The following is a 10104-nucleotide window of genomic DNA, read 5'->3' as shown; positions in this document are numbered from 1 at the left end:
TGCACCTGGAATTCTCAATCAGAACTGGTTTGAGCCTCCAATCAGCCTCCTTCCCGTTCTAGCTGCATGACCTTGAGTGAACCACAACTTTTCTGGGCCCACTTTGCCTGTCTGTAAAACGGTGGCCAAACGTCTACCTCACGACGCCTGTCGTGAGGAACAAATAAGAAACTCCTTCGTGAGCTGTAAAAAGCAAGAGAAATGTTAGCTATGTTAATTCTGTACGGCTACTTAAGCTCCCAGAACCCCTCCCTTTCCTTTGGGACCCGCCCAACAAATCCCGCCTAGTGCTGACAGGCCTCCCCATCCGCCTCTCGCGGTCTGCCCCATTGGCGAACGCACCGTCCTCGCGGCGCCGGGTGTTGACGCCTGGTTCCGCCTCCGCCGGCGCACGAGGACGCATAGGCCCCGCCCCCGGCCGCGCTCTGCCTTCCGCGGGACCCCGCCCTTCGGGCTGACGCGGCACAGGTCCCGCCCCACATGTGACGTGAGGTGCGCTTGGCCCCACAGCCCAGGCAGTTGGTGCAGCAGCAGTTGGAATGAGCGCGCTCACCCCATCCCTCCCCTCCTCCTGCCCGAGTCCTCAGCCCCAACCCCAGCCCAAGCCAAGCGGGTCCGGTGCGGGGCGGTCCTGCCCCCTCGGCCGGCCACACCTGGCCCCGCCTCCGGGGGGGGGGAGAAGCAGGAAGACGTGCAGGCTCCGCCCCTTGCCGGGCCTGGCCTCCCGCCAGGCCCCGCCCTTCGGGCCGACGCGGTGCGGGTACCGCCCCGCGGGTGACGTGTGGCGCGCGCAGCCCCGCCGCCAGGCAGTTGGTGCAGCAGCGGTTGGGCTGAGTGCGCTCACCCCACCCCTCCCCTCCTTCGGCCCGAGCCCCCACCCCGTCGGGCCCAGCCCCAACCCCAGCCCCAGCCCCGGCCGGGCCGGTGTGCGAGCCCGTGCTGCCCCCTCAGCCAGAGACGCCCCCGGCTGCCCGCCAGCCCGTCCGCCACCATGGAGCTGGAGGACGGTGTGGTGTACCAGGAGGAGCCCGGCGGCTCCGGGGCCGTGATGTCGGAGCGGGTGTCTGGCCTGGCCGGCTCCATCTACCGCGAGTTCGAACGGCTGATCGGGCGCTACGACGAGGAGGTGGTCAAGGAGCTGATGCCACTGGTGGTGGCTGTGCTGGAGAACCTGGACTCGGTGTTCGCGCAGGACCAGGAGCACCAGGTGGAGCTGGAGCTTCTGCGGGACGACAACGAGCAGCTCATCACCCAGTACGAGCGGGAGAAGGCTCTGCGCAAGCACGCCGAGGAGGTGAGGGCCGGCCGGCCGGCGGGGAGGGCGGGGCTGGGTCCCAGGGCGGCCGGGGGTCGCGGCCCGGCCGGGAGGGCGAGCGCGACAGCGGCGGGCCTCGTGGGGGCGGGTCTGAGGCCGAGGCTCCAAAACCCAGGACGGCGGCGTGAGGTCCCAGGGACCCCGGGCCGAGACAGGCTAGTGAGTGTCCAGGAGAAGCGAGCTGGATTAGGAAGGCAAGGCCCGGAGAGGAAGCCGCAGCCTGACATGAGGGCACCTGGGTTTGGCTGAGGTCGGAGATTTTAGGATGTCTGGTCGCCTTTTGTAGTTTAGGGAAGTTTCCGACCACCGTAGGACAGCCAGATGGCGGTTCAGACTTTTACCAAGGGGATTTGTGCTTTTGAACACTTCTGTCGTGGATGTGTAACTTTCGCTGGTTTCAATACCTTTCCAGGGGGTTACTGCTTCGGGAAGTTAGAGACCTCCCTCTTTCGGTCAGTTTCTTCTTGATGTTTTAACCCTGTTGAGAAAGGGATTTCATTTTTATATTTTACTTGCTTTGGTTGACACTTTGTCAACACTTGGGTGTTGTATAGCAATACTCTGTAAGTACAGAGAGTATACAGTTTTATTTTATTGATATCCCACACCGGAATATTCCTTCTTATCAGGTGGTAACCTTGGACAGTTCCCTTTAAAAACCCTCTGTTTATGAAGAGGACTTGCGGGGGCGGGGTTGAGGAGACGTAGGTGACTGTAGGCAACCTTTTTCAGACTGCAATTTCCAGGTGGACTTGGCCCGCTGGTAAGACTAACGCCTCAGCTGTGGCCTCAGTAACCTCACCAAGGTCCGTGAAACTTTTGGAGTGCAAGGGATAGGTCTTTGACTTTTTGAGATAGTCCAGGATTTTAGCTTTCAGGTTGTCTTGGCCTGAAACTATCTAATGCAGGCGAAGTGTCCTATTCATCTTTGTTCTCTGAGTATCTAGCAACACCTAGCTAAATGCATGGTGATTGAAGGAAGCTAAATAACTCATTACTGAAGGAATGACATGTTTACCGTTCAAAAATACTTGAAGAGTTTTTAGGATGAGATTTCCTTAGCAGCTCATTTCCTATGACTAAGAAATACCACTATTTAAACTTTTGTCATGGGTACCCTTCTTTGTACCAGGTCAAATAGTTCTTTTTTTTTTTTTTTAAGCTTGGCTGTAGTGATGATTTTTAATTCTGATTTTTGTGATCCATTTGTCTCAAAGGAACACCATTGAATTTGCCAGACAAAATTGACTTTATTTCAGGAGCATTTCCAAACTGACAGGGTAGGAAGAGTTGCAAAAAATCTGAACATGGGATAACAATTTCCACTGGTTTATTAGCACTGTTTATAGAACAGAGATCATGTACACTTGTGAGCTGGCTTGCCATGTCTTCGTGCTCAGACAGGCCATTGCCTGTGTGTGGATGTATTTGGAAGAGACTGGGGAATTACCCACCATATACGCAGGTGAGGAGCAAGCCCAGCATGACCTATAACCTCGGATGAAAGAAATACTCTCTCCAGCCTTCAACTTCTGTCAGTCTCTGCAAACATGGGCAAAATGCCAGGGGTCACACAGGCCAAGAAAACCATCTGCCACAGGTTGTAGAATCAGAAAATAAAACCAATTGCTAGACTCTGGATCGTGTATTAATTTATTAAGTAAACAACTTTTAAAAAATAGGTTATCTAATGACTCTCTTGTAATTTATAATTTTTCAAACACATCTATAAACTCTCCATGAAACCTTTGGGCAGAGGTCCATGACCTGAGAATAGAGAACATTGATGAAATGCTAGATGATCTAACTCCCAGACCACAAACATAAAACCACCTAGTTATCAGTTTTCATGTAAGGCCATAAATCAAGTATTACAGCATTACCGGATACCCAGAAATTCAGTCTCAGGCCAATATGCAGAAGTGAATTTTGTGTTTAATTTTCTGTGAGTGTTTTGAGTGTGGCCTTAATACGGAAACTAAGAGTCTGTTATTAGAGCAAAAGTATTTGAAAGCATGGAAATTGCCTATCACCAGAAAGTGTAAAGTAAATTCTGAGCACCTTTGTGGAAAGTTAGGAGAGTATGTAAATGGTGAGAATGTTTTAGGAAGTGTGAAGTGCTATAATAATCTCTTGCTTGCAGGAGTTCTCAGCAAGGAATTAGGAGTTTACTCTTTATTATAACGATATTACTCAATTTGAATACCTTCTGTCTTTTTCTTTTATTAGCATTTTTTTGTGTGGAGGTAGCTGTTGCTTTTGTGATTTTTTTCCCCTAAATTTAGTCTTTATTGTATTTTTTTCCTTTACCATTTAGTCCTCTTATCTCTTCCCTACCCCCCGCCCCAGCTGCTTTTTTTGTGAATCAACCTAAAGGAGTGCTGATTTTTTTTGTGACCATTTTCAAGTGCAAATCAAAACACCCGTCTTGCCCTGATTGGTGTGGATCAGTGGGTTGAATGACTTCCAGCAAATCTAAGGGTCTCTGTTTTGATTCCTGGTCAGGGCATATGCCTGGGTTGCTGGTCAGATCCATGGTTGGGGGCATGTGATTGGTATGTGAGAGTCAACCATGTTTCTCTGTCCATGTTTCCCTGGCACATCCATGTGTCTCTCCCTTTCTTTCTCCCTCTCTTCTTTCTCTAAAAAGAAATAAAATACTGCAAATAAATAAACACATGATTATGTTTTTAAAAAAGAAAAACCTATCTTATTGATGATCATTTACCCCTTTGGGCTCTCCCTGCTCTGGCCATATATCTTTTCTTTTCATTTTTTAAAGATTTGATTCTTTTAGAAAGAAGAGGGAAGAGAGGGAGAAAGAGAGGGAGAGAAACATCAGTTTGTGAGGGATACATCCATCAGTTGCCTCTTGCATGCCCCCAGCTGGGGACCTGGCTGAACCCAGACATGTGCCCTGACTGGGAATTGAACCGGCAACTTTTTGGTTCACAGGCAGGCATTCAATCCACTGAACCACAACGGCCAGGGCAAAAGTGAGAGTTTATTTAGTGTGATTGGATGGAGGAAAATTGCACATAAAATAAAGATACACCCACTTCATCCCTCCTTGCATAGTAGAAACATAGATGAAGAGATTGGGCTGAAGAGAGAATATCTTTTCTGGGAAGGTGTGATTTTATGACTGCGGTTCTGTGACTTTTGCCTAAAAAAAAAATTGGGGTGATGAAATGCAGAGGTGAGGTACACTACTGAGAATTTTCTAATTAACTTTTCCCCAGTGAATCAGCACTTAAAGCATTAACAAAATTGATGCTTTATATGAAGACTTTAATCAAATGGTTTTCTTTGGAAGTGTTTGAACATGGGAATAACCTTCGTGGGCAGAGAAGCAGGCACTGATAGTCGAGTGTTCTTTCTATTGATGTTACAGTTCTCATTCATTCATGAAAATAATTAAAACTTGAAATTATTTTTGATTTGTTTGCAAACTGATTTACAATGACTGTTAAGTTCATCTCTTTAATAAACACTTAAGAAAAAGTGAATCTTTTTTCTGTTTTGCGACTTTATTAAGAGACAGGAGTAAAGAGTAGTCTTTCACACTTACAGATTAATTTGCTGACGGTAGTTATTGAGGACTTAGGGAGGTAAAAAGCTGAAATTTCACTTTTACTTCAACATTGTTTTTTTTTTGCCTTTAGCATAGTTGTTATTTAAATTAGTGATTCTATCAGTTCTTCAGATTTTTAGCCTTAATTCTATCAACTCTAGTGTCCTAAGGAATCGAACTTCGCTATAATGTAGGTTTTATATCACTGAATTGGAGCAACAGGGGAAGAAGGGTAGTTTACTATGTGCACAAATGATATGTCAGCACCTGACAGGTTGCTGGTCCATGAATCTTAGTTAACATTTGACATCTTACATGTTGAGTATGAATGTTATTAAAGTTTTCAGACTCTTTTTAAAGTGAAGCCCCTCTCTGTGGTTCCTATATACTGTTTTTGAAGCCAGTATCTTGTATTTTCATCGAACTAAAAAGATTTTTGGTTCAAGAGTTGACTCAGGTGCTTACTGAATTTCTCTCTTGGTTCAGTTAGTGCAAGGGTCAGCAGCTTTTTGGAATGTTGTTGTCTTAATTTCTTCATTCAAACCTAAGTTTTAGACTGTTCAGGCTACGTTTTAGTGCTTCGTTGATCTATTACCTTAAAAAACGAATACATTTAAAAAAAGACTAAAAAGATTTTATTTATTTATTTATTTTTAGAGAGCAGAAGGGAGGGAGAGAAAAAGAGGTAGAGAAACATCAATTTGTGGTTGCCTCTTGCACACACCCCTACTGGGGGGATCTGGTCTGCAACCCAGGCGTGTGCCCTGACTGGGAATCGAACCAGCGAGCCTTTGATTTGCAGGCCAGCACTTCCTGAGCCACAGCCAGGACTAAAAACACACTTTTTAAAAAACATATTTTCATATTTTAAAAATTACCATTTTTTGTCTGGCTGAGGTTTTGAATAAGCTACACACTGCCCCTACCCAGAGTAGCTGTGTCCTTGCCCCTAGTCAGTTCCTAATTCCAGACACTTTTTGAAATGAACAATCTATTTGTTCTCTAAGGGAGTATGTGTAGGTGGTGGCGGCCCGCCGTGGTCGTGGTGGTGGTGGTGCTGCTGCTGCTTTTTGGAATGGTAATAAGTTAATCATTGTTTAGCCCGTAAGACAGATCTTTACCCTTTCTTTTCCTTCAGTTTTCTGAATCCAGGTGTCTAAGTGAGATACAATGATATGTTCTTGCTGTAGCAACATTTACATGTTTAGTTAAAATTACCAAAAAAAAAAAAAAAAAAAAAGCAAAATGGGTAAAGTATCTAGCTGGATTAGGTACCTCTAATCAGAGGATGAATTAGTAGAGTAAGGACTATTCATTAGATTACTTTCGTATGTGTCATAGGTCACAGATCCAATTCTGTGCCTGAGTTTGGTTTCTGTTACCTGGACTCCTTAGCTTACTTTTACACTCTGCATACTTAAATCATATGGAAACTTTGGTTCCCAGGAGAGCTAGTAAGCTAGTATTAGAATCTAGCCAACAAGTATGTATTCTTTTGTTCTGTTGACTAATGGCTGAATTATTTTAAAAGCACCTATTTTGCTGTGCTCAGCACTCGTAATGAATATAGCTGTTACCTAAATAATTAGGTTGAGATTTAAAAATATATATCAATAGAGGCCCAGTTTAATAATATATGTGTCTGTTCAGAAAGCTGATGTTTAGAAATATGTGTGTAAATTCTCTACATTTTCAAATCTTGGCCAGTGTTATTTATTTATTAGTTTCAGTGCAAGCCTGTGTTTTATTCACTTAGGAATTCTAGCGTCTAGTAATTTGGTCTAATAGGTGCTTCCCAAAATGTTTGAACTGAACCATGGGAATTTATATAATCCATGGAACAGAGAAGTTCCAAGTTTAGGACAGAATTACTAGGAACTTTAAAATACTGTTGTTGTTTTATTTTTAAGATTTAAAAAAATTATTTACTTTTAGAGAAAGGGGAAGGAAGGGAGAGAAACATAGTGCATGATTACCTCTCGCACGCCCCCAACTGGGGACCTGGCCCGCAACCCAGACATGTGCCCTGACTGGGAATCAAACCAGCAACCCTTTGGTTTGCAAGCAAGCACTCAATCCACTGAGTCACACCAGCCAGGGCTGTTTTTGTTTTTTAAGGTCAGTGAACATTTTCAGCAAATTTTATCCCAGCATTTAATTAGGAAAATTTTCAAACATACAGAAGGATTAAAAGTATACTGATCATCTGTGTATTCATTACCTAGATTCAGTAGTTGTTTTATTTACTTACGTCTGTCGTACTTCTTGTATATGTATGTATGCGTATGTATATATGCACACAACACATATATGCATATACATATTTTTAAATTGCTAAACCATTTCAAAATAAATTGCAGATGTTATGACACTTTATCCTTCAGTACTGAAAGTACTGATCTTGTAAAAAATGAGAGCATTCTATCACATAACAGCAATATTATTTATATTTGAGAACATTTTTTAATGTTTAATATTTCATTTGAATTAATTTTTTTTACATGTGACGTGGGAGAGAATCATAGATCAGTTGCCTCTCTCACGCCCCCAACTGGGACCTGGCCCGCAATCCAGGTATGTGCCCTGACTGGGAATCAAATCAGCAAATTTTCAGCTCACAGGCCAGCATTCAATCCACCAAGCCACACCAGCCAGGGCACTATTTTTCAATAAGAAATTTAAACCTGGGATCCATAAAACTTAATTAAAATCTGTTAAAAATTTTAATTTAAAATTGTAGTGTAAAAATGTCATGGATTATTTTCCCTTTGAAAGTGATATACAGAAATTCAGAAACTGACTCTATGTTTAATGTTTTCTTTAGTAACTTTTTTTTTAGTCTTATATATTTTCCAGGATATCTTGTTTCTGGTTGCTTAGCTGCTCCACTGGGGTTATAGAGCCTGAGAATAATTTTTTACTTCCAATTTGAAGTCCTGTTGATTGGATTCCTTACAAGGTATAGGTCTAGGATTTTTGTGATTCTGGATTCTGTTATTGTCCTCTCAAATGTGTTTTCACTTGTTCTTCCCTGCAGTTATTTTTTTAAGGGCTGGGAGGAAACTCCACGGTTTTTCGATTCTATCCTATTCTATAATTGTCGGTAAATAGAAAGATAAACAGACACATAGATGATCAGAAAGAACAAATATTTTTTTGGCCAGGCACTGTTTTAGGCTTTGGGGATGTAGCCACAAACAAAACAGGGAAGAAGGTAGCCCATTCTTTCTTGAAATTGCTATTGTAATAAAGAATAAATTAACCAGTTAATCACAGGTGGTGATAGATGCCATGCATACAAAAAAGGTGATGTGATAGAGGTAGGTGCTTTGATGGAACATGCAAGTTTGTAAAAGGGTGAGCTGCTCATGAAGGAAATAATTAATCATAAGAGTAATTACTTAGATTTGAAACTTTAGGCATATGTAGTTACAGTTTCTCCTACTTGTTATTTTTGAAAGTTCTGAAGAGTAAGTAGCTCTTTCATAAATGCATTTCTTTTTTTCTGTCTTATTCCTTTTCATACTTAGCTTCTCAGTAACATTTAGCGCTTCTTGGTCACTGCTTCTTTAATAAACATTAAATTTTGGTTCTGCAACTTTGATATCTCTTGGTTTTCCTCTTATCCAACTACTCTTGTGGATTCCTCTTAATCATATTAGTTTTGGTGTTCCTTGGCATTCTTTATAAGGTCCACTTTAGTTCTCCTTCTGCACACTGCCTATCTGATACTGTCCATTCCAGTTAGTTCAGTTACCATTTTTGGACTGTTCCAAAATATGTTATCTTATTTATTCACTTAACATTTAATATTTATTGTCAACTGTTCCTGGTACTGTGTCTGTTGGAGATACAGTGGTGGGTAAAACACACAAGATTCTTTCCTCATGGAGCTGACTGACAGCTGAAGACTTTTAAGGTCAGATCTCTTTTTTTTTTTAGTTTTGGATCCATTTTATTGTTTATTGGACACGAATGTCTCCTGATACTGAACTTACTGCCTAAGCCTGCTCCTCCTGTTTCCTATCTTCATGAGAGATACCACTATTCATCTGGCCATATAACTGGTCATCTCTTAACTCTTCTCCTTCATTCTTATTGATTGCTACTTTCTTTTGTTTCCTACTTTTAAGTATTTCTGGAATCTCTCTCTTTCCAAATACATTTTTACTGCTGTGTTTCAGAACACCCACGTCTCTTGCATGCTGAATCCAGAGTGCGTAAAGTTGGAACTTTGTGTCATCCTGACTGTACGCTAGTGTCTGGCACACAGGAAGTAACCAGTGCATATTTCTGAATAAATGAATGGATAAGTAACACTGTCCCATAACAGATCTATCTGCTTCCAGTATTGCCAACCTATAAACTGCCCATCACACTGTACCCACATCTCTCCAAAATGGAAATTTGATCATATCATTTCCACACTTAAAAGCCTGTAGTGGCTCTGTCTACAGTTTCTTTTTAAAAAGATTTTATTTATTATTTTTTTTTAACGTCCAGGTTAAAGTCTTTGTCGTAATTTTTTTAAATTTATTTTTTATTGTATTTTTTCCATTATCATTTGTCCCCCTATTTATTTATTTTTGGAGAGAGGGATTAGGAGGGAGAAAGAGAAAGAGAGAACATTGATGTGAGAGAGAAATATCAATCTGTTGCATATCTCACGTGCATCCTGACGATCAACTCCACTAGCAACCCAGGCATGTGCCCTGACTTGGAGTCGAACCCACAACCTTTTGCTGTGGGATGATGTCCAACCAATTGAATCATGCTGGTCAGGGCTCTGTCTACAGTTCTTAAAATGACTGAGGTACCTAACTTACAATGCCTTGTAATCTGGCTGCTCCTTTTCTTACCAGCCTCATCTTTTCCTTTTTGAGCCATACTGAATACTTAGCGTTTGTTTTGTGAAATGTATTCTTTCCAGGCCTCCTTAAAAGCTGCCTATATGCTTGGAGCTCTCTTTTTCTTCTGTTGCCTGGCTAACTATTCATCTTTCAGATTTCAATTCTGGGATGCCTTTTATGAACACCAGGTATGGATTGTGTTCATCTTATATCTTTCCACAGCATACTGTTCTTCCCCTCTCATTTGCATTTCCAATGTTATATCAAACTAACTTACTGCTTTAATTCCCTTAATAAATGGCTGGGATCTGGTAGGTATTTAGTAGATACTATTTGTTGGTTTGTTGGGTGGATAGATGGATAAA

At 42.3% G+C, this 10104-nt stretch overlaps 1 protein-coding gene across 2 annotated transcripts in view; it reads left to right on the top strand.

Annotated features, from left to right (window-relative positions):
• Positions 1-862: 862 nt before the first annotated feature.
• The window catches only part of SPAG9 (sperm associated antigen 9), a 112090-nt gene continuing 102848 nt past the window's right edge, over positions 863-10104 (top strand). Inside the window, exon 1 of one of the 2 annotated variants that reach the window (XM_054585411.1) lies at positions 863-1294. In XM_054585411.1, coding sequence (XP_054441386.1) covers positions 992-1294 — 303 coding nt within the window. In that variant the 5' untranslated portion in view covers positions 863-991. The remainder of the gene's footprint in view (positions 1295-10104) is intronic. The other variant, XM_054585412.1, reaches the window with a different exon arrangement.

This window comes from Pteronotus mesoamericanus, unplaced genomic scaffold (assembly GCF_021234165.1).
Source record: "Pteronotus mesoamericanus isolate MK-2021 breed Mesoamerican mustached bat unplaced genomic scaffold, CSHL_Meso_final contig_84, whole genome shotgun sequence".
Taxonomy (NCBI): Eukaryota; Metazoa; Chordata; class Mammalia; order Chiroptera; family Mormoopidae; genus Pteronotus; species Pteronotus mesoamericanus.
Note: the sequence above shows the minus strand (reverse complement) of the source record. Positions and strands in the feature narration are given on the sequence as shown.